Source organism: Somniosus microcephalus, chromosome 15 (genome assembly GCF_052327205.1).
Source record: "Somniosus microcephalus isolate GS21.2 chromosome 15, FLI_Smic_1.0, whole genome shotgun sequence".
NCBI lineage: Eukaryota > Metazoa > Chordata > Chondrichthyes > Squaliformes > Somniosidae > Somniosus > Somniosus microcephalus.
In genome coordinates this window covers 9,029,017-9,056,203 of record NC_141001.1, presented here as the reverse complement: position 1 = coordinate 9,056,203, position 27,187 = coordinate 9,029,017, and the positions used below count along the sequence as shown (strand labels likewise).

The following is a 27,187-nucleotide window of genomic DNA, read 5'->3' as shown; positions in this document are numbered from 1 at the left end:
GCTGCCTGCTAATTATAATGATTGGAACGTTGATCTCAGTGCTAAACACGCTGCTGATTGGCTTAGCGCCCAACGAGGGGGGAGTGGGGTGCAATATCAGGTGCAGTCTAATGACCAGTAATGTTTGGCCTAGGCTCTTTGCACTACTTAAAGGGGAGGTGCTCTGTTGCAGCAGCACCTCATTGTCAGTGTGGATGAAAGCATGGCTCAGCAACCAAGGAATCGAGCAAGAAGGTTCTCAGACGCTGCACTGGAGGCCTTGATCGTGACCATGCAACAAAGGTGGACTGTCCTGTTCCCGCAGGGTGGCAGGAGGCCACCCAAGGCCAATTGCAGAAGGTTGTGTGAGGAGATAGCTGACTCCGTCACAGCCACCAGTGTGACCCCAAGGACCTGGATCCAGTGCCAAAAACAGTTTAATGACCTCACACAGCAGGGCAAGGTGAGTGAAGGCTTCAGCAAATGCCATATCCCACCATCTGCACCACAAGCCACACACACTGCTCAATGCACCACACCCCCATCACTCACCTACCAACAATCTCTAACTATTACCACTCATACCTCACAATCATGGCTTCACTTCACCCTCACAATCTTTCCACTGCTGCAACACTCACACCCATATCTCACACCTTGCACACACTGACAGCTATCCAACTATGGCAGGCACATCACCCAAACATATTGCACTGCGCTCACCATCACACTTCCCTTTCTCTTGCAGGCAAAGGTGGTGCATAACAGGAGGGAGCAGCGGCAGATGGGAGGCGGCCAAGCCACAACACAGAACCTCACCGACCTGGAGGAATCCATCCTTGACATTTTTGGAGAGGCAGTGACGGAGTCCGTGGCCACCGCAGAAGTTGAAGCCGCTGCTGTTAATGACAGTATGGTCATACCTAATCCTTCTTCTCACATCCCACTTCACCCTCATCCCACAATCTCGTCACTTACAAGCTGCTGATGGTGTATGCATGGATATCTTGCTTCCCCTCCTTGTGCCTTGCTGCTTTCAGATACCCAAGACCTGCCAGCAAGCCAGCCTGTCCTTGTGGAGGAGAGTGATGGAGGAGAAGGAGAACACATCGGCACTGCATCTGACACCAGCTCAGAAAATGGCACTGCGCGGAATTAAGAGGGTAGTGTAGAGGCGGGATCAGCACATAGTGAGGCACCGGGCATGAGTGGGCTGCAGCCAGGCCAGGGGGAAAGGGCAGCTCGGGTGCCAGCTCTCCGGAGGGCGAGCTCGCACACGAGTTCTGCTGCACATGACTTAGATGATCACCTCGATGGGACGGCCTTCAGAAGAAGGGTGATGGGCATGCACATGGAAATGCTTGCTGGAATGGCAGGCCTGCCAGAGAGCCTCTCATCAGTGTCAAGGAGCATGGAGGAGTCTGGCTCCAACATTGCACAGGGCTTTACGTAGAGCTTGGAGCCCAGGATGGAAATGATGGGCAACTCCAGGAAAGACCATGTGAACCCGACCGTGATGCAGGGTGTGATGGGTGATGTCGCGGCTTTCATTGCAGCACAGGCGGAAGTGACCCAACGTCTCACTGCTGCAGAGGAAGCTCAGACTCCTGCCATTGTCGCTGGATTTACGAGTGTCAAAAGCGGCTTGCAGGGTATTGCCATGGGCCAGTAATCTGTCCTCCAACAGACTGCTAGCAATGCTGAGGTGCCGTCCCGGGGGATGGCAGTGGGTCTGTGGAACAAGAACCTGCTGTCCTCTCTCAGGATTACAGCATTCCTACTCACACCACTGCCACTCCACCATTGCCCTTGCCACTGCCTATCAGCCAGTCAGCCCATGCCGAGGTGGTGCAGTCTACAGCCGGGCCGTCTAGGTCCATAGCTGGTCGAGGTCATCATGCAAGGCCATCTTCCCCACTGAAAGTCAGCAGCCTTCCACCAGCCATGCTGCAGCCACTGGGGTAGCACTGCATAGGAGCACTAGGACAGGCAAAGTCACATGAACAACATACACTAACATAGAAACATAGAAGATAGGAGCAGGAGTAGGCCATTCGGCCCCTCAAACCTGTTCCACCATTTAATGAGATCATGGCTGATCATCCAAATTCAGTACCCTGTCCCTGCTTTCTCCCCATATCCCTTTAGCCTTAAGAAATATATCTAACTCCTTCTTGAATATATTTAATGAATTGGCCTCTACTGCCTTCTGTGGTAGAGAATTCCACAGGTTAACCACTCTCTGGGTGAAGAAATTCCTCCTCCTCTCAGTCCTAAATGGCTTACCCCTTATCCTTAGACTGTGACCTCTGGTTCTGGACACCCTTGCCATCGGGAATAGCCTTCCTGCATCTAGTCTGTCTAGTCCTATTAGAATTTTATAAGTTTCAATGAGATCCCCTCTCATTCTTCTAAACGCTAGCGAATATAAGCCTAATCGACCCAATCTCTCTTCATACGTCATTCCTGCCATCCCAGGTATTAGTCTGGTGAATCTTCGCTGCACTCCCTCCATGGCAAGAACACCCATCCTCGAATAAGGCGACCAAAACTGCACACAATACTCAAGATGTGGTCTCACCAAGGTCCTGTTCAATGGCAGCAAGACATCCTTGCTCCTGTACTCAAATCCTCTCGCTATGAAGGCCAACATACTATTTGCCTTCTTAACCACCTGCTGCACCTGCATGCTTACCTTCAGCGACTGGTGCACAAGGACACCCAGGTCTCGTTGCACTTCCCCTTTTCCCAATCTATTGCCGTTCAGATAATAATCTGTCTTCCTGTTTTTGCCACTGAAGTGGATAACCTCACATTTATCCACATTATACTGCATCTGCCCAATCACCCAACATGTCCAAATCATACTGGAGTTTCTCTGCATCCTCCGCACAGCACACACGCCCATCCAGCTTTGTGTCATCTGCAAACTTGGAGATATTATATCTAGTTCCCTCGTCTAGATCATCAATATATATTGTGAATAGCTGGGGTCCTAGCACCGATCCCTGCGGTACCTCACTAGTCACTGCCCGCCACTCGGAAAAAGACCCGTTTATTCCAACTCTTTGCTTCCTATCTGCCAACCAGTTCTCTATCCAAGTCAGTACCTTACCCCCAATCCCATGTGCTTTAACTTTGCATGCTAATCTCTTATGCGGGACCTTATCGAAAGCCTTCTGAAAGTCCAATTACACCACATCCACTTGTTCTCCCTTATCTATTCTACCAGTTACATCCTCAAAAAATTCCAGTAGATTAGTCAAGCACAATTTAACTTTTGTAAATCCATGTTGACTTTGTCCAATCCTGTCACTGTTTTCCAAGTGCTCTGCTATCACATCTTTTATAATGGACTCTAGCATTTTCCCCACTACCGATGTCAGACTTACCGGTCTATAATTCCCCGTTTTCTCTCTACCACCTTTTTTATATAGTCGGGTTACATTAGCTACCCTCCAATCCATGGGAACTGTTCCAGAGTCCGTAGAATTTTGGAAGATGACCAGCAATGCATCTACTATTTGTAGGGCCATTTCCTTAAGTACCCTAGGATGTCGATTATCAGGCCCTGGGGATTTATCGGCCTTCAATCCCGTCAATTTCCCTTACACCATTTCCCTACAAATACTGATTTCATTCAATTCCTCCCTCTCATTAGACCCTATGTTCCCCGACATCTCTGGGAGGTTATTTGTGTTCTCCTTTGTGAAGACAGAACCAAAGTATGTATTTAATTGGTCTGCCATTTCTTTGTTCCCCATTATAAATTCCCCTGGTTCTGACTGCAAGGGACCTACGCTTGACTTCACCAAACTTTTTCTCTTCGCATATCTATAGAAGCTTTTACAGTCAGTTTTTATGTTGCCTGCAAGCTTACTCTCATATTCTATTTTCCCCCTCTTAATTAATCCCTTTGTCCTCCTTTGCTGAATCCTAAACTGCTCCCAATCCTCAGGTTTGCTGCTTTTTCTGGCCAATTTATATGTCCTCTCCTTGGATCTTATGCTATCCCTAATTTCCCCTGTTAGCCACAGTTGAGTCACCTTTTTTGTTTTATTTTTATGCCAAACAGGGATGAACAAATTCTGTAGTTCATCCATGCGATCTTTAAATGTTTGCCATTGCCTATCCACCGTCAACCCTTTAAGTAACGCTCCCCAATCCATCCTAGCCAACTCGTACCTCATACCATTGTAGTTTCCTTTATTTAAATTCAGGACCCTAGTCTCTGAGTCAACTACTTCACTCTCCATCTGAATGAAGAATTCTATCATATTATGATCGCTCCACCACGACAATTGCCTGTTCACCCTCCCCCTCCAGAATGTCCTGCAGCCGCCCCGAGACATCCTTGACCCTTGCACCAGGGAGGCAACATACCATGCTGGAGTCTCGTTTGCGGCTGCAGAAACGCCTATCTATTCCCCTTACAATAGAATCCCCTATCACTATAGCTCTCCTGCTCTTTTTCCTCCCGTCCTGTGCAGCAGAACCACCCACGGTGCCAGGAAGTTGGCTGCTGCTGCTTTCCCCCAATAAGCCATCTCCCTCAACAATATCCAAAGTGGTATATCTGTTTGAGAGGGGGATGGCCAAAGGGGACCCCTGCACTACCTGCCTGCGCCTACTACTACATAAGAACATAAGAACATAAGAAATAGGAGTAGGAGTAGGCCAATCGGCCCCTCGAGCCTGCTCCACCATTCAATAAGATCATGGCTGATCTGATCCTAACCTCAAATCTTCTATCACTGTCCATCCACCCGAACCCATATGATCTCCCGGGAGAGGCGAAAAACCAGATAAAAAACCCAATGGCCAATTTGGGAGAAAAAAATCTGGGAAATTCCTCCCCGACCCATCTAGGCGATTGAAACTCGCCCAGGAGATCACTCTGTCCCTATATTTTCTACAGTACTTATCTTCTGTAAAGGCGATCTCCACCCCAGCCAGGACCAGGAATAAAACCATCTCCTGAAATCTAACAGAATTAGAACACAGTAGGAGCAGAACCAGGCTACACGGCCCCTGGGCCCACTCCACTACCCACAGGGCCATGACCATTCCGAACCTAGACTCATGTCCAATTTCCTGCCCGCTCCCCGTAACCCTTAATTCCCTTTACTTCTAGGAAACTATCTATTTCTGTTTTAAATTTATTTAATGATGTAGCTTCCACAGCTTTCTGGGGCAGCAAATTCCACAAACCTACCACCCTCTGAGTGAAGAAGTTTCTCCTCATCTCAGTTTTGAAAGAGCAGCCACTTATTCTAAGATTATGCCCGCTAGTTCTAGTTTCACCCATCATTGGGAACATCCTCACCGCATCCACCCGATCAAGCCCCTTCACAATCTTATATGTTTCAATAAGATCGCCTCTCATTCTTCTGAACTCCAATGAGTAGAGTCCCAATCTACTCAACCTCTCCTCATATGACCACCCCCTCATCCCCGGGATTAACCGAGTGAACCTTCTTTGTACTGACTCGAGAGCAAGTATGTCTTTTCTTAAGTATGGACACCAAAACTGTATGCAGTATTCCAGGTGCGGTCTCACCAGTACCTTGTACAACTGCAGCAATACCTCCCTGTTTTTACATTCTATCCCCCTAGCAATAAAAGCCAACATTCCATTGGCCTTCTTGATCACTTGCTGCACCTGCATACTAACTTTTTGAGTTTCGTGCACCAGGACCCCCAGATCCCTTTGTACTACAGTACTTTCCAGTTTCTTGCCATTAAGATAATAACTTGCTCAATGATTTTTCCTGCCAAAGTGCATAACCTCACACTTTCCAGTATTGTATTCCATCTGCCAAATCTCTGCCCACTTACTTAGCCTGTCTATGTCCCTTTGCAGGTTTTTTATTTCCTCCTCACTCACTACTTTCCATCCCATCTTTGTATCATCTGCAAACTTTGATATGTTACACTCGGTCCCCTCCTCCAAATCGTTAATATAGATTGTAAAGAGTTGGGGACCCAGCACTGACCCCTGCGGAACACCACTAGTTACTGATTGCCAGTCTGAGAATGAACCATTTATCCCAACTCTCTGCCTTCTGTTAGAGAGCCAATCCTCCACCCACGCCAGAATATTACCCCCAATCCCGTGATTTTTTATCTTGAGCAATAATCTTTTGTGTGGCACCTTGTCAAATGCCTTTTGGAAGTCTAAATACACTACGTCCACTGGTTCCCCTTTATCCACCCTATATGTTACTTCCTCAAAGAACTCAAGCAAATTTGTCAAACATGACTTTCCCTTCATGAAACCATGCTGAGTTTGTCCTATTAAATTATGTTTATCCAAATGTCCCGTTACTGTCTCCTTAATAATGGACTCTAACATTTTACCAACCACAGATGTTAGGCTAACAGGTCTATAGTTTCCAGCCTTCTGCCTACTACCCTTTTTAAATAAGGGTGTTACATTAGCAGTTTTCCAATCTGCCGGGACCTTTGCTGAGTCCAGGGAGTTTGGGAAAATTATTACCAATGCATCCACAATCCCTACCGCCACTTCCCTCAAGACCCTAGGATGCAAGCCATCAGGTCCAGGGGATTTATCCGCCTTGAGTCCCATTATTTTACCAAGTACCACTTCCTTAGTGATTGTAATCGTATTTAGCTCCTCCCCCCCTAGAGCCCTCTGCCTGGCGGTCACCCATTCCCTTCCTGCCTGTGCAGCCTTTACCTGCGATATGACCAACTCATTAAACGTGATATCCACGATGTCCTTCAGCATCGCGAATGCTCCAGTATGTATCCCTTCGCAGCTCCAGCGCCGCAATGCGGTCTGCCAGTAGCTGTAGCTGGATACACTTCCCGCACACATGGTCGTCAAGGACACAGGAAGTGTCCCTGATTTCCCACGTCGTGCAGGAGGAGCATGTCATGGGGCCAAGCTGTGCTGCCATGACTTACCCTTTAATTAATTCAAATTAAATTAAATCAAATCAATACCACTAATTACACTACAATTAAATGATGTACTCAAGGACCCTTGTTTACTAGCACCCGCTATACAACAGAGATCTTAGAAACTTTAACCACAAAAATTAAGACCTTCTAAACGTTATAAACTATTAACCTTAACTGTCAAACTATAGAGCAGTATAAATACTCACCTGGCCGTACTCACCCAATCAGCTGCTTCCTCTTGCCCGCATCACTTTTTGAACCATGACGTGGCTCTGGAACACCGCCGCCAGTCTGTGAGATTGGTAAGCCTCTGTAAAAAAAGCCCGTGAAAGTGAGTTTAAATACTCACTGTACCGCCACTCCCGACACCGGCCTCTGTAAAAAAGCCCGCGAAAGTGAGTTTAAATACTCACTGTACCGCCGCTCTCTCCGCTCCTGACACCGGCTTCTGTAAAAAAGCCCACGAAAGTGAGATTAAATACTCACTGTACCTCCGCTCCCGACACTGGCCTCTGTAAAAAAGCCCGTGAAAGTGAGTTTAAATACTCACTGTACCTCCGCTCCCGACACTGGCCTCTAAAAAAGCCCGTGAAAGTGAGTTTAAATACTCACTCTACCTCCGCTCCTGACACTGGCCTCTGTAAAAAAAAAAAGCCTGCAAAAGTGAGTTTAAATACTCACTGTACCGCCGCTCTCTCCGCTCCCGACACCAGCCTCTGTCAAGGGAATAGACAAGGTTGATCAGTTAATATTGTAAGTTTGATTGGATTCAGATAAATTTATGATTTTGTTTGGAATGTATGTTTTTGGTAGCTCTCATTTCAGCTTTGTGCCCAGGAGGATGCTGTGATGTTCCGTGACAGAGGGAAGGTATGATGGGGAAGTGGTGAGCAACAGGGATCTGGGGTTTCATTCATTGGAATCGGAGTCTGATGAGACATTCACGGACAGCCTGTCTAGAACGGGGATTTGCTGCCTGCCTCTTCCCTCCTGCTCTTTCTCTTCCTCCCCCTGAGGTGGTCCTGTAATCCCTGGTGGCAAGGGCTGGGCCCTCATGATGACCAAGTTGTGGAGCATGCAGCAGACCACCATGAAATGGGACATCTGCTCCGGTGAGTTCTGTAGAGCTCCTGAACAGTCAAAGCAGCAGAACCATTGCTTGAGCACCCCAATGGTCTGCTCGATGATGTTGCTCATGGCAGCATTGCTCTCATTATATGAGTGCTGGGCACGAGTGGTGGGGTTGTGGAAGGGAGTCATGAGCCAGGTGCAGGTTAGTTGCCCTCGTCTCCGAGCATCCACCCTCGGGTTTGATGTGGTGGCTGGAAGATTGTTGGCACAGCAGACTGGCGCAGGATGAAGGCATCATGATTGCTGCCAGGATAGCGGGCATTCACCATCATGATGTGCTGGGCGTGGTCCCACAACAACTGCTCTTTAATTGAGTGACAGCCTTTGCGGTTATGGAACATCTCGGGATTGGTATACGGTGCCCGCAAAGCCACATGTTTGAGCAATCGATGGTGGGGAAGCTCACTATCCTGGCAAAGCCACATGGATGCTCATCCTGCTTCTCTCTGTTCAGGGAGAAGACAATGTAGTCCCTTCTTCTGGAGTAGCGAGCCTCTGAGACCTCCCGGAGGCAGCGATGGACAGCAAACCGGGAGATAATGGCCCAGAAATTCGGGTCGGAGGCTTTCTGCGGGTGCAAGCCTCCGACCTGCACTTACCTAGTGCACCGGCCGTTGATCTGTGGGCCCGCGTGGGATTCCGATCCTGGGCCTCCTCCAACTGCCGACGCGCAGTGTTTGCATATCCCAGGGGCGCAGTTAGTTCGAAGCGTCCCCTGGGATCACGTGGGCCATGGAGAGCCAATGGTAGCAGGGAATCTGTATTCATAGATTTGACAGGAAGAGCTGTCAAATCTATGAATACAATTCAGCCCCAAAACATAACTAAAACTTCAAATAAATGTTAAAAAACATCACATTTTTAAAATAACTATAAATTACATAAAATAACTATTTTAAACAATAATTTAAATTTTTGAAAAAATTAATTACAGTTTCTAACGGGGCTAAAAATAATCTTACCTTTCTTTAAAGTATTAAAAAATAATAAGCCTGTGGAAAAAATGTTTTAATTTAACTTAATTCGCCACTTGTTAAAAGCAGGCCTTGCGACTGCTTTTTAAAAGTGTAACTCCTGGAGACTTAGCCTCCCGGAGAAACCTGCAAAAAAAATGGAAGTTCCAGGCGTACGCGCTGCCTCTCCGGCGCACGCGTTCGACCTGTGAACCCCTTCCTTTAAGGGAACGGAAGTTCCGGTTTCCCGCGCATGCGCAGTTCATGCACGAAACCAGCACTTTCGTTGGGCCTACGCGTGAGTACCCAGCGCGTACTCACCCGTGGAGACCCAAAGTTCTGGCATTAGCTATGTCTCTTGCTGCAGACTGGAAAGATCCGCTGGTGAAGAAAATGAGGGCCATGGTGACCTTGAGGGCCACTGGGAGAGCTGTGGTCACCCTGTTCTGAGGTTGCGGGTCTGGTTGCAGGAGGTGACAGAGTTCTGTGACCATCTCCTTGGTGAAGCGGAGCCTCCTAATACACTGTGGAGGTAACAGAATTGCTCTTGGAAGACCCTAGGTGGGTTAGGCATCCTGTTGAGAGCCCTCCTTCCCCTTCTCCTCCCTCTGCGAGCATCTTGTCCTCTTCTTTGCTGCCTCCACTTCCTCTCCCAAAGATACTTGAGCGCAAGGGGGACTGCAAGTAGAGCCCCGATGACTGTGAGCAGGTGTTGTGAGCAGAAGCCTTTAAATTAGAATGAAGGCATTCTCCACTTGCAATAACTCTCCCTGTGACCTCAGCAACTTTATACAAATTTAGAAAGCTGCAAGAGTTTCAGAAAGTTACACAGAGCCAGTCAAACTGAGACACCATGTCAGCTGCAAGTTGTTGATGCTGATCCCTTTAAAACGCTGCTGACAGTCCTTCCTGCTGAACACTTTGTCAGCTGGTCGTAATTAAGTGAGGACGGTAAGTGGAGCGGCGACTTCAAAAATGGCAGATTTTGCGTCAAGTGAGCGTTGTACACTCAATGATGTCATGATCTGCCTCGTTTCCATTTCTGCAGCGAGCGCTGGCAAGGCACCCCTGCTGAAAATGGCGGCCATTGCGGGACTCGTCAGAAGTGGGTGGAAGTGAGTTGGCCGCCATTTTTCTTTAAACGAGCCTTAATGGCCGGCGCTAAACCCTTGAATTTCGATGCCTTTACACCCTATTAGTGTGTTACAGGAAACTCTCATTTAAATGGCACCTAAATATCCGGAATTCTCTATTAACCGGCAAAATTCTCACGCCGAAAACAACACCTCAATAACCGGCAATGTTGCCGAGTCCGAGTCTCCCGCGGTGGCCGAGTTAGTCAGTGGAGGTAGTTCTCCAAACTGCCACTACACGGCTTCTTGGCGCTGTCAGAAGTCGGAACACCTCAATACCCCTGTAACAGGAGTCTAACTCTCGCGCGCTGCCGGTAGTCTCTTCTGATTCGCTATTTTACAGGGGTACTGTGTGTCTCCCACGCTGCTGGTAGTCATTGCATTGCATTACCCTCAACTGGCAGTACTGTACTTAATCAAACATCTCCCACCATCCATTTAACACATAATTCTGTAGGTGAGTACCCAATTACTGTACACTGCACATTTCTTGATTTTTTTCTTTTTCTTTTTTAAAAATAGCCTCGGTAGATAACCCTCGCCGTCATCCGGAATTTTTGATCAACCGGCAACACGCCGGTCCCGTCGGTGCCGGATACCAAAGAGTTTCCTATAGTTACTTCTTTGGAGTTTTATTTTTTTCCTCCTGGAATTGATAAATATTCTTTAATTCAGAATGAAGGAACCAAGGTCTTGGCTACAACTTTAAGGCAGAAACGCTTATTAAAATAGGAAATGTAAAACAAGAAGTGCAAGTATTCAATGGCTTCCGGATCTCAGGTGGTGCTACTACAGCAGGAAGCAAAGTAACCATTTGCCAGTCAATAAACCAATGGATGCAGGCGTGTGGGGTACGAGTGTGTGGGTTCCGTGTGTTTGTATGTGGGGTGTATGTGTGTGTGTGGGTACATGTGTGGGGTGCGTTTGTGTGTGGGTTCCGTGTGTATGGGTGTCCACACATACGCACCCCACACAGCCCAGCCAGAAAGAGGCTGTATTGTTTGCCTCCTCCCTTCCTCCTCCTCCTCGCCGTATACCTGGTGGCAAGGGCTGTGCTCTCATGATGACGAGATTGTGCAGCATGCAGCAGACCAGAACAAATCTTGAGATATGCTCTGGCGAGTACTGCAGGGGTCCTCCGGAGCATTCTAGGCAGCGGAAGCGTTGATTAGGCACGCCAATTGTCTGCTCGATCACATTCCGTGTGGCAGTATGGCTTTCATTATATGCATGCTGCCCACGTGTGCTTTAATTGCGCACTGGAGTCTTGAGCCAGCAGATAGCTCTTGTCGTCCAGTAGCCACCCTCTGGTTTGTCAGGGTGGCTCAAATGTGGCTGGTACAGCGGACTGCTGCCAGGATACCGAGCATTGACCTGCATGATGCTCTGAGTATGGTCGGACACCAGCTGGACATTGAGGGAGTGGAATCCCTTCCAGTTGTGGTACATCTCCGAATTCACATGTGGCACCCGCAAAGCAAGGTGTGTGCAAGTCAATGGCACCCTGCACCGCAGGAAAGCCTGCTATCCTGGTGAAGTCACGTGCTCGCTCCACCTGCTGGCTCTCCCTTTAAATAGTATTGATGGGGGGGTCCTTCCTGCTGCTGACGCATGTTCAGCTGTGCGTCTTTAAGGGAGGGCATTAGCTGGAGCGTTGAGGTTGAAAATGGCAGCACTGCCGTCCAATCAGTGTTACACACTGACTGACATCACGATCTGCCTACTCTGCATACTTCCGGCACACTCGCACAGCTCCCGTGCTAACGACCTCACCAAAATATCATCCAGCGTGGCCCGCACCAGAAATGTTCGCGTGCGGCGCGGATGCCATTTTGGACCCAAAACAGCACCCATGCCGCCATAAAACCGGGCGCTATGGAGGCGAATTCCACGGCCTCAGTATTTATGTCATGTGTAAAGAGGAATTCGAGGCATTCCAGAAATGAACTAGTTTTGACTGAGCAAGGGAAAATTGGGAGGAACACATGAGCTAGATCTTTAACTGAGCACAGAACTACAGTGATAACTTGTTTAAAATAAGTACATTAAGCATTTGTGATAAATAAAATGGTTTCTGATTTTGAGACCAATTGTCAATTATTTTCCTGTTGATTTACTTGTTATACTAGGGTGAGTTCTTCTCCACCTATGAGGGTGGATTTCGGCAAGGGTTCTCCTGCTCTTCTGCTGTAACTTCAGTGGAAGGGCTGTGGAACCCCATAAAAATGGTGTTTACTCAGCGGGTTCTGTGGCTCTTCCACTAAAGTTATGAAGAATGCCCGTTGAAATTCACACCATAGTGGTTGAGCCAGGTTATAGGAAACATATGGAATGACCATGTAATTGTATCGAGCTTCTTGTGTAACTGACATAGCAATATGCAATAGGTGTCATTGTCTTCAGGAATACACCAGCATAAAAAGTGTTAAAGCAAGAGATTAGTTATCAAGGAATGTGCTAAATTAATTAACTCAATTAAACCAGCATTAATTCTTAGATGTCTGAATAATTAATCATTTTAAATATCTTCCAGCTGTGAACTGTGATTTTTACAATACTCATGAGCGAAGAACTAACAGTTATAAATATGCTGGTGACATTGAATGCAAATGGCATTATCAGCCTTGTTTGTGTTATAACACACCATGGACCTTCTCAAAAACCAATATGGAAGGTACGATAACTTCTTTTCTCAGTTAACTAAAATTTTATGTTGTAACTGATACATTAGTCATTTAATGAAAATCACTTCCTTCTGATAAGATTTTAACTCATCCTACTTCTTCGTGGATTATCCAGGAACACCTTTACAACCCAACATAATTAACAATTAATTGTGTTTGATGAATAATTCTACATGTAATTATAGCAGCGTCTTTGTATGAAATAATTATACAAATTATATTTGACAGCTGCAACTCTGCACATTTATACAGTTAATAGATAAAATATTTGCAAGTCCATTAACAAATAATTGATTGAATGTTTCTGTTAAAAGGTTGTTACAATTGCAGCATAGATGAGTACTATGATGCAGGCCAGCAGCGCTGTGTGCCATGTGGTAAGTAGAAAACCTGTTTTTGACGCTTGATGCTTGATTTTTTTTAAAAAGTCTCCTTCTAAATCTGGTGGTAGGTAAATACATAAATTATTTTAATATAAAAAGGTTAATCAATTGAGATTAAAGACAAATTGTTTATATTTTCATTGTCACTGCATTCAACCAAAACCAACATTCAGATTTTTTATTTAAAGAGGAAGTATATTATATCGAAAACATAGACATAGAAAAATAGGAGCAGGAGGAGGCCATTTGGCCCTTCATGCCGCTCCGCCATTCAATATGATCATGGCTGATCCTCTATCTCAATACCATATTCCCCCTCTCTCCCCATACCCCTTGATGCCTTCTGTTGTGATTCAGACTTTTTCACAACTCATGTTCATAGCAAATTAATCAAAGGCATGTAACGAGCAGGAGTACTGTACCAAAAAACTAACAATTATTCTTTTACTGAGAAAATTGTCACTGAAGAGTACATAGGTGGAAAAAGACTACGCTGTTAGATCATATCATTCAAGTCAAAGCAATAAGTTGAATTTCTTTGCGATTAAGTTTATACTTTTCTGCCACCACAACAACCTCCACGTTTGTGGCAAGCTGCAACTGTTTATATGTGCTCCATCACCAGATCTTGCACTCCACCACCAAGCATGCAGCCTAGTAAGCTGAGGGTTTAAGGCCTAGAAATTGGGGTGAGGTGCCAAACTGGCGCCAAGTTCGCCTGGATGCAGATTTTTGCGCAGCATTCGGAGCAGTAGCAATCGTCAGATATTCAGCCTCAGTGCCCCTAGAGGGAGATGGGGCGCGGCTCGAGGCGCTCTGCGTCCCTCTTAGGGCGCTGAAAGTGAATTTCGCAGCGCAACGTGCCGCAGCGCCACACACTGCGGCACGGCACGCTGCGGTACTGCAGGCCTTCCTCCCATTGTTAAGGGGGAGGGGCCTGCAGCAGCGCGTACCCTGATCGCGAGTGCCGGCAAAAGAGCCCGTCACCGCGGAGAAGTGCCGGGCTCTCGGGAAACAGCCGGCAATGCCGCGGGGGGGGGAGGGGATCTGGAGGCCGAGGATGGAGGTGCTGGCAGGCGGCCGCCGAAAAAAACGGCCGCCCCGCACCTCCACCTTAACTTGCGCCTCTGCCGGCGCAGTAAGGCCCCGTGAACCGGGCACGGGTAGCGAACGGCGCAACAGTGGCGTTCGCTACCAAATATCGCGATCGGTGCGCGAATGGGGCGCTGCGCACACTGATGACGTCATCGGTGGCGGCGCAGCGCAACAGGCTAACGCTACCATTAGTGCCCCTGCTGAATATCGCGGGAGGCGCAGCCAGTGGCGCTACAGCCACTGGCTGCCTCTTTAGGCGCTAACAGGTGGTGCTACTCACCCAATTTCTCCCCCTAAGAGTTATATTGCAATATTTGGCATTGTATGTTCCCTGAGCTATGTCTTTGTTTAAGGTCGACATAATCTCAATTTTTTGCAGATTGCAAAATAAGGATGAATAACGATGTCTGTAAGCATGCAATCTTTGATGCTTGTATGACTGGAATTTAGAAATAAAATATCTATTATCCTTCAAAGGATTAATTACTTAGTCATGAAAAATATACCTGCAGAAATTGTCTTGTTTCTGGATTTTCTAACTGGTGTTTTCCTTTGAACAATGATGCCATTGGTTAATAACTCCAGATTCATGTCCCCAAATGATTAATTACCTTCAACTTCACAGAATCACAGAAACCCCCACAGTGCAGATAGAGGCCATTTCGGCCCATCGAGCCTGCACCGACACATATCCCACCCGATCCCCGTAACCCCTACACCAACACATATCCCACCCTATCCCCGTAACCCCACGTATTTAATCCCCCTAACACTAAGGGTCAATTTATCATAGCCAATCAACCTAACCCGCACATCTTTGGACTGCAACAAACATTACTTCAATAATAGGTCAATAACACTGGAAGGTGCACAAGCATTCTATTGATTTGATAATGGTCACTTTCTATTACATGAAGATTGCTGAACCTGAACTGCTGAACATTTTTAACACGTGTAATTTAATCTATTTCCTTTACAGCATCAACTTCACCAATAACTATGAAACTTCCATGTCATTTCAACAGTATGAACTAATCAATCAACCAACAAAAATGATACAAAACGTTTAAAAACAGTGATATTTTCTTTATATCTTGTGTCTTCAAATTCCTATTTTCCAGCTCCATTACCCACACCACCTTATCCTACATTTGCAATAGTAACATAGACTTCAACTACAGGTAGCACCAATGAACTATGTTCTTTATATCAAACAACTATATAAAAGTCGGTTGTGGAAGAAAAATTCTTCCAATTGCCTCAACCTCCAATGTGTTATATTGCAGCAATCGGGTTGCAATGCCAGTTTTATTCTTTTGCTTTCATGGTATTATTTCCAGCGTTAAGGGTTAGTGTCAGTAAGAAACTGAAATCCAACAATGGCTATGAAATGTAATTTCTGCTTCCTACAGATTGAATCTTTATAGAATTATGAAGCTTGTCATTTTCTCTGTATTTATTTCTTCCGATTCCTTTTTCTCGGTGCAGGAACTTCCTTTCCACTACTACCTTTGAAAGGAGATCTGGGGCTGGTTCCTCTTTGAATCACTATCTGTGACTGCAGGATCTCTTATCCCTTAACCTTTTTCTTCCACTCTGCAAAGGATCTGAATTCTATTTCAGTTTTCAGCTCTGGCTAAGGGCCTTGCACCAACAACCTGTCTTGTGTTGACTGTCCTGCTTCGTATTTTCATCCTTTTAGCTTTTATTTCAAATAGCCAGGATCAGGGTGTTTGTCATGATGCAAATAGACATCCACTGTAATTGATATTCCCCAGTACCCAGTGCATTGCTTCCAATGCCACAGTCTTTACAATACCTGCTTTCAACCTTGAATTGCTCCTCTCACTATCCTTTGCAGCATCAACATTAAACGGGATTGAATTCATTGCTTCTGCTGCATATTTCCACCTGTTTGTTCAATTCATATCCAGTATTTCCCATTGAAAGATGATGGAATTGCTCAGTATCCTCCTCACCTAAACCTTCAAATCTTTACTTTACAGCATCGTCAACAATGGCACCGACAACAACCTTGACTTCTACAGCAGGTATCTAATTACCAATATAAATTGAATCATTTTGTATTGATCTCTGAACAAATTCATTTGATAAAAAATGTGCAGGAAGTTTTAGTCCATGATATTTGTTTGCAGGATGAGTCAGTTCAAAACCAAACACAATTAAGTACAGGAAGTTATTCTGCCACTGTACAGATAACAATGAGATTCATTCTGCAGAGCAGAGCAGAAAGGGGAAGGAAATTAGAAATCACTTCCACATAGGACTGAGGGTTATGAGGTGGTCATGATTGATTACCTGACAACTGGTATTCTGCTTTCCAAGATGATGGGATGATTTTGCGCACTCCAACTCACACCTTCAATTGTATCTTTTCCAGCATGGACGACAACTACAACTTCAAAAGGTATGAAATTAAAAACATATAATCAACAATTTTTTCCAATTAATCTGGGAACAAACATATTTCAGTAAGAAATTAATAACAGCTTCTTTGTATTGCGATGGTATCTTCTGTTTTCCATTTTAAACCGATGTATTCTCCACAATTACATCAGCGGTAGCCTCTCCAGTACCAGCATCTAATACAGAATCAAAAACAGGATCAAAATTCCAACAGTTTCTATTAATTTATTATTCGGCGTCAACTTACATAAAACACATTCAAAAGCTGTGTTTCTGTTGACTTTCAAAATGGCACTTTTGTTTGAAATAATTGAATCACAATAAACTACCTATAAAGAAGCACCACAAAACTTTCTGAATTGTCACTTGGTTCAAAACACATTAAAGAAATGCACAATATTCATTAGTCAGTGTGAATCAATCACTAGTGGTACAAACTTGGAACTGGAATTCATCTTGACAACATTAAGGGGTAAATGTCACCTTTACCACTTGGACATTAAAACAGCGGAGATCACCCGCCTGTTATAGAAACAACCCAATGTTCATTTACACCCAAGTGGTGAAGGTGAAAATTAGTGCAAGTCAGTAGTGCAGACTTGGGGAATTTAAATTCAGTAAATGAAATAAAACTGGAATAAAAAGCTAGTATCAGTAATGGTGACCATGAAACTACTGGATTGTCGTAAAAACCCATCTGGTTCACTAATGTCCTTTAGGGAAGGAAATCTGCCGTCCTTACCCGGTCTGGCCTATATGTGACTCCAGACCCATAGCAATGTGGTTGACTCTTAACTGCCCTCTGAAATGCCCTAGCAAGCCACTCAGTTGTACCAAACCGTTACGAAAAACAATAATAAGAATAAAACCTGACAGACCACCCAGGATCAACTTCAGCACCAGCTTTGGACGCGACAAAGGCACACCCAACCCAATCTATCCTGCCGAGTCCTCCTCATTAACACCTGGGGACTTGTGCCAAAATTAGGAGGGCTGTCCAACAGACCAGTCAAGCAACAGCCAGACATAGTCATACTCACAGAATCATACCTTTCAGCCAATGTCCAACACTCCGCCATCATCATCCCTGGTTATGTTCTGTCCCACCAGCAGGTGGCGGCACAGTGGTATACAGTCGGGAGGGAGTGGCCCTGGGTGTCCTCAACATTGACTCCAAATCTCATGAAGTCTCATGGCTTCAGGTCAAACATGGGAAAGGAAACCTCCTGCTGATTACCACCTACAGCCCTCCCTCAGATGAATCAATACTCCTCCATGTTGAACAGCACTTGGAAGAAGCACTGAGGGTAACAAGGGCACAGAATGTACTCTGGGTGGGAGACTTCAATGTCCATCACCAAGAGTGGCTCGGTAACACCATTACTAACCGAGCAAGCCAAGTCCTGAAGGACCTAGCTGCCAGACTGGGACTACGGCAGGTGGTGAGAGAACCAACACCGGGAAAAACCTACTTGACCTCGTCCTCACCAATCTACCTGTCGCAGATGCTTCTGTCCATGACAGTATTGGTAGCAGTGACCACCGCACAGTCCTTGTGGAGACAAAGTCCCATCTTCACACTGAGGACACCCTCCATCGTGTTGTGTGGCACTACCACCATCCTAAATGGGATAGATTCAGATCAGATCTAGCAGCTCAAATCTGGGCATCCATGAGGCCATCAGCAGCAGAATTGTATTCCACCACAATTTGTAACCTCATGGTCGAGCATATCCCTCACTCTACCATTACCATCAAGCCAGGGGACCAACCCTGGTTCAATGAGGAGTGTAGAAGAGCATGCCAGGAGCAGCACTTGAAAGAAGTGCCAACCTGGGGAAGCTGCAACACAGGACTACATGCATGCTAAAAAGCAGAAGCAGCATGCTATAGACAGGGCTAATCGATCCCACAATCAACGGATCAGATCAAAGCTCTGCAGTCCTGCCACACCCAGTCGTGAATGGTGGTAGACCATTAAACAACTAACGGGAGGAGGAGGCTCCATGAACATCCCCATCCTCAGTGAGTGCAAAAGACAAGGCTGAAGTGTTTGCAACCATCTTCAGCCAGAAGTGCCGAGTGGATGATCCATATCGGCCTACTCCTGAAGTCCCCACCATCACAGAAGCCAGTCTTCAGCCAATTTGATTCACTCCACGTGCTCCAGAATCAGACGCGCCTCTAGCCAAGCTGCTCCAGTACAGCTACAACACTGACATCTACCCGACAATGTCCTGTCCACAAAAAGCAGGAGAAATTCAATCCAGCCAATTAACACCTTATCAGCAAAATGTTAGAAGGTGTCATCAACAGTGCTATCAAGCGGCACTTACTCACCAATAAACTGCTCACCGATGCTCAGTTTGGGTTCCACCAGGATCACTCGGCTCCAGACCTCATTACAGCCTTGGTCCAAACATGGACAAAAGAGCTGACTTCCAGAGGTGAGGTGAGAATGACTGCCCTTGACACCAGGGCAGCATTTGACCGAGTGTGGCATCAAGAAGCCCTAGTAAAACTGAAGTCAAGGGGAATCAGGGGGAAAACTCTCCACTGGCTGGAGTCATACCTAGCACAAAGGAAGATGGTTATGGTTGTTGGAGATCATTCATCTCAGCCCCGGGACATCGCTGCAGGAGTTCCTCGGGGCAGTGTCCTAGGCCCCCACCATCTTCAGTTGCTTTATCAATGATTTTCCGTCCATCATAAGGTTAGAAGTGGGATGTTCGCTAATGATTGCACAGTGTTTAGTTCCATTTGCAACTCCTCAGATAATGAAGCAGTCCATGCCCGCATGCAGCAAGACCTGGACGACATTCAGGCTTGGGCTGATAAGGGACAAGTAACAGTCATGCGACACAAGTACCAGGCAATGCCTGTCTTCAAGAAGAGAGAGTCTAATCACCTTCCCTTAACATTCAACGGCATTACCATCCCCGAATCCTCCAACATCAACAATCCTGGGGGTCAACGTTGATCAGAAACTTAACTGGACCAGACGCATAAATACTGTGTCTACAAGAGCAGGTCAGAGGCTGGGTATTCTGCGGCGAGTGTCTCACCTCCTGACTCCCTAAAACATTGTCACCATCTAAAAGGCAGAAGTCAGGAGTGTGATGGAATACACTCCACTTGCCTGGGTGAGTGAATCTCCAACAACACTCAAGAAGCTCAACACCACTTGATTAGCACCTCATTCACCCCCTTAAACATTCACTCCCTCCACCACCGGTGCACCATAGCTGCAGTGTGTACCATCTACAAGATGCACTGCAGCAACTTGCTAAGGTTTCTTTGACAGCACCTCCCAAACCCGCGACCTCTTCCACCTAGAAGGACAAGGGCAGCAGGCGCAAGGGAACACCATCACCTCCAAGTTCCCCTCCAAGACACACACCATCCTGACTTGGCTAGAGGCGCGGCTAGTTCTGGTGCACAAGTCTTCAACACGACAGCCGGGTAGTTGTCGGGGCCCACAGCCTTTGCTGTATCCAGTGCGCTCAGCCGTTTCTTGATATCGTGTGGAGTGAATCGAATTGGCTGAAGACTGGCTTCTGTGATGGTGGGGACCTCGGGAGGAGGCCGAGATGAATCACCACTCGGCCCTTCTGGCTGAAGATGGTTGCAAATGTTTCAGCCTTGTCTTTTGCACTTGCGTGTTGGGCTCTGCCATCATTGAGGATGGGGATGTTCATGGAGCCTCCTCCTCCCGTTAGTTGTTTAATTGTCCACTACCATTCACAACTGGATGTGGCAGGACTGCAGAGCTTTGATCTGATCTGTTGGTTGTGGGATCGCTTAACTCTGTCTATAGCATGCTGGTTCTGCTGTTTAGCATACAGGTAGCCCTGTGTTGCAGTTTCCCCAGGTTGGCATTGCATTTTTAGGTACATCTGGTGCTGCTCCAGGCATGCTCTTCTGCACTCCTCATTGAACCAGGGTTAATCCCCTGGCTTGATGGTAATGGCAGAGTGAGGTTTGTGATTGTGGTGGAATACAATTCTGCTGCTGCTGATGGCCTACAGCGCCTCATGGATGCCCAGTTTTCAGCTGCTACATCTGTTCTGAATCTATCCCATTTAGCACAGTGGCAGTACCACACAACACGATGGAGCGTGTCCTCAGTGTGAAGACGGGACTTTGGCTCCTTAAGGACTGCGGTGGTCACTGCTACCAATAGTGTCATGGACAGATGCATCTGCGACAGGTAGATTGGTGAGAATGAAGTCAAGTAGATTTTTCCCTCGTGTTGGTTCTCTCACTACTTGCCACAGATCCAGTCTGGCAGCTATGTCCTTCAGGCCGTGCTACTGAGCCACTCTTGGTGAGACTTTATGGGGTCCGGAGTGAATGTTGATGTTATAACCGGGTGGTTAAGGTCCAAATAAGGGATATAAGTGAGACTTCAGGAACTCAAAACTTTGCTTTTAATTTACACAGAACCAGGAGAGAACAGAGCTCTCACAACTACAGGCATGTGTAAAGTCTGTGGGTTGTTTAGTTAATTAATACACTGACTCCAAGAGTAACTTAAAACAGGACTTTACTATTCGAAGGTCAGGGCGAATCTGCCCAATAACTCCTGGCACAACACTTATATACTGGTGTGGTCACCGTCGGTATTACCGTATACAGAAGCCAAACAAAGTAGTGCCACACCTAAAATAGTTCTCTTAAAGGTGAACGGTTACATACAATAGTTCTCTTAAAGGTAGACGGGTACATACACTACAATCCTCCCTTTTTAGCTTACAACATACTTATTCCCCATTAAACATAACATATAATCAACTTCATGTAAAACAATTCACAGATATAGTCTCTGCGGGAAACAGTTCACAGATTCAGTCTCTGCAGGAACAGTTCACAGATTCAGTCTCTGGTCTTGACTCGGTCCGAACAACATCTCTGTGGTGTAGCCGGTTCACATTTCTAGCGTGACTCATCCAATAGTCTTTCCCTTGGCTTAACAGCTTGAACTTCCGTCCTGCTGAACCAGCAGTGCTGACTTTTACAAACAGCTGGACTGCCTTGGTAATTTTTCCTACTTTCCAACTGATTTGGCCCCCTTCGTAGGGCCCACGTGCATGATCTGATAGAAGTGATAATGATTTAGATGGTTATCGTCTTCTGCTTCGTCTTTTTCTTTTCTGCTTCTTGGATACTCTCGGGGCTCCCTTATCCGCTGCCAGCTGTAGCGCCACCATCTCCCTATGTTCCTTAGACTTTAAGTGCTTCATCCTGATTTCTGCACTTTGGGAGTTTTCATCACAAGCTGGGCAGACCAAGTCATCGTAATATTCCGTGTCACTCAACAGGTCATGGTAATATTCGGTGTCGTCCTGAGCTAGTCTAGCGAGAGGGCCTGCTACTTCTTCCGTACCCAACTGGACGTTAGCCGACTGTTGTTCCCTCCCTAGACATCTTTCCTGAAGAGACTTCTTCATGCGTTCATATTCATCCCGCTCTTCCTGGGTTTCCTGCAAATCCTTCACTAATGACCTCGTTTGTGATTTCAATACTTCCCCTTCCCTCGGGGATTGATTGATCAGGCTATTCAATCCTTCTACTGGAGCAGCTGTTTCAACATTCTGCTGTTCACATTGACGTGATTCAGCGTACTTTTGGCATCCCTGTAAAATCTGTGTTGCAACCTCAGCTATTTCCATAACTTTTGAGAGCTCCGAACTCCTTCCCTTTGAAGATTGAAGCTCGTGTTCAGATTGTTCCCATTGTAGAGTCTTGTCCTTCAGCATATGAAGGAGTTGGCTGACCGTTAACTCTTCCACGGGAACACTGTGGGTCAGAGTCTTCTCCATTTCATCCACCTTTTCCTCCAATGCTTTCACCTTCTTTTCCTCTTGTACTTTGGCTTCCAGCGCTCGGAGAAGTTGCGCCTTGATGCTCTCTAGCTCATGTTCAGAGGCCATTCTTACAGTCTCTGTGTTTCTTACAGTTCCCTTTTCTTCCACTGAATGGATTCCCAGTTGAATCTGTTCTTCAAGTTGTTGAATCTCGGTCATTGCCGCCCCATATTTGTCTTGGGTTTCCTTTAATATTTTTATGAGTTCTTGTACATCTTGTCTTTCATGTTCTGCCATGTCTTTCACCTCTAATTTCTCATCTATGGATGGAACTTCTACCGATGAGTCTGTCTTGGCCTTGAGCTCATCAAGAATTTCCTGCAGCCTTTGGACTTCCTGCTCATGTTCAACCTTCAGTTGCTCATATGCTTCCACTGAAACTAGCTTTTCGGAGGTTGCCGAGTTAACCCCTTCCAGAATTGTAGCCTGGGCCTGTTCATACTGTTCTTTCAACTTCTCACACTCTGCTTGTAAGGAGTCGTAGAGAAGAACTGGAATAAAATCCTGGCTTCCTGAAGATTCCTCTTCATTTGCTTCTTCCTGCAAATATTCTAACTCCTGAACAGCATAAGGGAGATGTGATCGGTAATTGGTCACAATGGCTCTATGGTCGCTCTCTGCTTGAGCTAGCTGCTTCTGTTGTCTTTCCAGATTCTCCCATTCGGTGTCATAGAACTTTTTCATTGTTTTCATCTCTTGTACGAGACGGTAACTCAATTGTTCTAATTGTTGTCGTAATTTGAAATAAGTCTGAGTCCGAGCTCGGTGTTCTTCCGTCATGGATATGTCCGTAACTTGAACAGGCTCAGAATTTTCTGTCAAACTAGGTTGTCGTTGTTCGGTGGAGTTCTGTTCTGAAACTTTGTTCTTCTCTGGAGCATAAGCCTTTATGCATGCCTTCGTTTTTCCAACCTTCGTCAGCAAGTCCATTTCAGCCTTGTCTTTCATATTTGGGTTGGTCTTATCGTCATCCGTTTCAGCATCTGAGCTGATTGTCTGCACCGAGTCCTCACTCGTTATGGCTTTTAGATACTGCCATTCCATGTCTATTTTCTTGATCCACTCCCGTCCTAGAAGTGGTGGTCCTCCCTCATGTAGTACGTATAAGTTCATTCTTGGGTGTTCTTTCCCCCTATCTCTCACTTTGACTCTTATCTTTCCCATGGGGTATACTTTATGCCCCGTGTATGTCTGCAATAGGAACTTGGTATCTCTTAAGGGTATATGTGAGAATAGCCGGTGGTAATCCCTTCGATTTATGACTGATAGAGCTGATCCAGTGTCCAACTCCATTTTCACTTGGATTCCAGCTATTTTTAGCATGACCCAGATAGTTTGTAGGTCAGCTTCCTTACTCACATTGTGAATTCTCAGACTACCCAGCTCCTGGCCGTTTGGGTCTGAGTCTGAATTCTGTTCATCTGAACTCTTCTCAGCCACCTTGTGTACCTTGTTGTACTTTTCCTGTGATGGCTTCCTTTGGTTGTTGGTCCTTTGGTTGTTGGTCTTCTTCCCTGACCGGCATACCTTAGCTATGTGACCCAGTTTGCCACATTTCCTACATTCCTGGTTCTTAAACCAGCATTGGTTCTGGTCGCGTGTTGTCTTCCCACAACGATAGCATTTTGTTGTTGTCGAGGTAATTTGATCCACACTTAGTGCTGCTGTCTTTAGCTGCATTTCCGCAGTTCCCTTCGCTGCGGCTTCGTGCGATGCTGCAATAAGGACAGCCCTGTCAAGTGTAAGGTCGTTCTCTTCGAGTAGTCGCTTTTGCGTTCCTTCCTTTGCCAACCCGCACACGAACTTGTCTCGCAATGCCTCTGTCAGATTCCCTCCAAACTGGCAGTATTTCGCCAGTCTACACAGTTCGACCAAGTATTCTGCGTTGCTTTCGTCTTTCCGTTGCGTCCGAAAGTCTGATCCGCCGGTTTAGCTGGTGATAGTAGATGCTTCAAGAGCCCGTATGTCTTCGCGCCCATCGAGTTTAGCAAGGTTATAGCTTTGTCATCTTCTTCTATTTTATTGGCCTCACAATAGATCTCGATGCGTTCCACGTACGTGGCCCAGTCTTCTACCTCGGCATTAAAATCGTTGATGTTACCACACTTAGGCATCTTCCTCTCTTTCTGATAACACCCCGAATTATTTCTTTAACTTATTTTTTTTTTTCTAAGATGGCGGTTTTCCCGCGAAAATGGCGGTTTCCCGCGCTTATCTTCTCTCCCCGCCCACTTCAATGGCGGTTTCCCGCTTCTGTCTTCTTCCCCGCCTAATGGCGGCTTCCCGCGTTTCTTCCCTAGTGGGAGGGGTACACTTTCCCCCACAGGCGACGGCCGCTGGCTTTCAGATTCACAGCCTGCGCGTCGGCTTCAGTGCTTTCCCTTTTCTCGGCAAGGCAACCGGCGCTGGGTACACCCTGTTGACGGCGAACAGGTTCAGCCGCTGGGCTGGCTCTCGCTCAGTTCCCCTTGCTCGGGCTCGGTCTCTCTCCCGCTCTCTCGGCTCTACCGGCGCTGGGTACACCCCGTTGACGGAGAACAGTTTCAGCCGCTGGACTGGCTCTCGCGCAGTCTCCCTTGGTCGGCTCTGCCTCTCCCGCTCGCTCGGCTCTACCGGCGCTGGGTACACCCCGTTGACGGAGAACAGTTTCAGCCGCTGGACTGGCTCTCGCGCAGTCTCCCTTGGTCGGCTCTGCCTCTCCCGCTCGCTCGGCTCCCAAACGCCTCTCCCAGCCGTCTCGCAGTCCGGTGCTTCCCTCCCCGGCTGCGGCTGAGTTTTTATATCTTCCCGCGCCTACGCTCCCGGTCGCAGCGCTTCGTGGCTTCGGTCGCTGCCCGGCCTTTTTCGCCGGTCGCGGTCTAGCTGTCTCACGACGCCGTTGCGTCCCCCAGCCTGTCTGTACCGCGGCTTCCTTGCTCCACGCTGCCCCAGTCTCAGCGCCTCTGGGCCCGACTTCTGTCCGGCTCCTTTCCCCCTCGACCGTGGTCGAGTGCACCGCCCTTATCCTCCGGTTATTCTTTTTACTTTTCCCTTACTCACAGTCACCGTGGCCGCCTTGCTTCTCGTGCTGATCGGCTCACTCCTCACCGTGGCAGAAGGGACAGTCAGTGCCTGTTGCTGATGGAAGTCTTTGTCTCTGAATTCTTCCTCCTTTCCAGCTCTGCAGACTCGAGTTTTCTCCCAGCAGAATGACGAGGGCGGCTGCCTCTTCTCGACGCTCGTTAACTGCTTCGGAATTATTGTTGCCGCAGGGTACGATCGGACTCGTCGCCACTGTAAAGTCTGTGGGTTGTTTAGTTAATTAATACACAGGCTCCAAGAGTAACTTAAAACAGGACTTTACTATTCGAAGGTCAGGGCGAATCTGCCCAATAACTCCTGGTACAACACTTATATACTGGTGTGGTCACCGTCGATATTACCGTATACAGAAGCCAAACAAAGTAGTGCCACACCTAAAATAGTTCTCTTAAAGGTGAACGGTTACATACAATAGTTCTCTTAAAGGTAGACGGGTACATACACTACAGCATGCACATCAATTCAACTGCACGAGCAATCTAAGATGGAGGATCCTATGATGTCATTCTACCCATAATGCAATTTTACCTTAAGACTAGTAATTATAATCCCCTTAGCATTTGTCTCCCTCTGGTGGACAACTTAAGCATTACATCCAAGATTACTATAGTTGAGGACTCCCAGGGTCACTCCCTCCCAACTCTATACCCTTGTGCTGCCACTTCTGGACATACCCAGGGATGGTGCTGGAGGAGTCTGGGACATTTACTGAAAGGAATGATTCTGTGACTATGACTATGTCAGGCTGTTGCTTGACTAGCCTGTGGGACAGCTCTCCCAATTTTGGCACAAGTCCCCAGATGTTAGTGAGGAGGACTTTGCAGGGTTGACTGGGCTGGGTGTGCCTTTGTTGTGCCTGGTGATCAATGCCGGGTGGTGTGTCCGGTTTTATTCATATTATTGTTTTTCATAGCGTTTTTGTACAACTGATTGGTTTGCTAGGCCATTTCAGAGGGCAGTTAAGAGTCAACCATATTGCTGTAGGTCTGGAGTCACATATAGACCAGACCAGGTAAGGACGGCAGATTTCCTTCCCTAAAGGACATTAGTGAACCAGATGGGTTTTTACGTCAATCCGGTTGTTTCATGGTCACCAGTACTGATACTGGCTTTTTATTCCACATTTATTTAAATAACTGGATTTAAATTCCCCAGCTGCCGTGGTGGGATTTGAACTCACGTCTTCGGATCATTAGTCCAGGCCTCTGGATTACTAGTCCAGTAACACTATGCTACCATACCCCTATTCCTCATCTATATGGTGCCCCTCAGCAACATCATCTGAAGACATGGTGGTGCGGCAAACAGGTTTAGGGAGGTAATTACAGAGCTTAGGGCCTAGATAGCTCAAGGGATGGCTGCCAATGGTGTGGCAAAAGGAGTGGGGTATGCACAAGAGGCCAGATTTGGAGGAATGCAGAGAGTTGTAGGACTGGAGACGGTTACAGAGATGGGGCAAGATGAGGTCATGAAGGGTTTTGAACACAATGAGAATTTTTAATTTGAATGTAGATCAGCGAGCACAGG

The 27,187-nt window shown here is 46.7% G+C and overlaps 1 protein-coding gene and 1 pseudogene across 1 annotated transcript in view; both read left to right on the top strand.

Moving 5' to 3' along the window:
• Positions 1-14,735, top strand: part of LOC147106536 (mucin-6-like) — a 35,091-nt gene extending 20,356 nt beyond the window's left edge. The window contains exons 5-7 of the mRNA XM_086008470.1: positions 12,657-12,797; positions 13,122-13,184; positions 14,665-14,735. Of these exons, the coding sequence (XP_085864596.1) occupies positions 12,657-12,797; positions 13,122-13,184; positions 14,665-14,735 (275 nt within the window). The remainder of the gene's footprint in view (positions 1-12,656; positions 12,798-13,121; positions 13,185-14,664) is intronic.
• Positions 764-12,387, top strand: LOC147106537 (uncharacterized; annotated as a pseudogene).
• Positions 14,736-27,187: the final 12,452 nt, after the last annotated feature.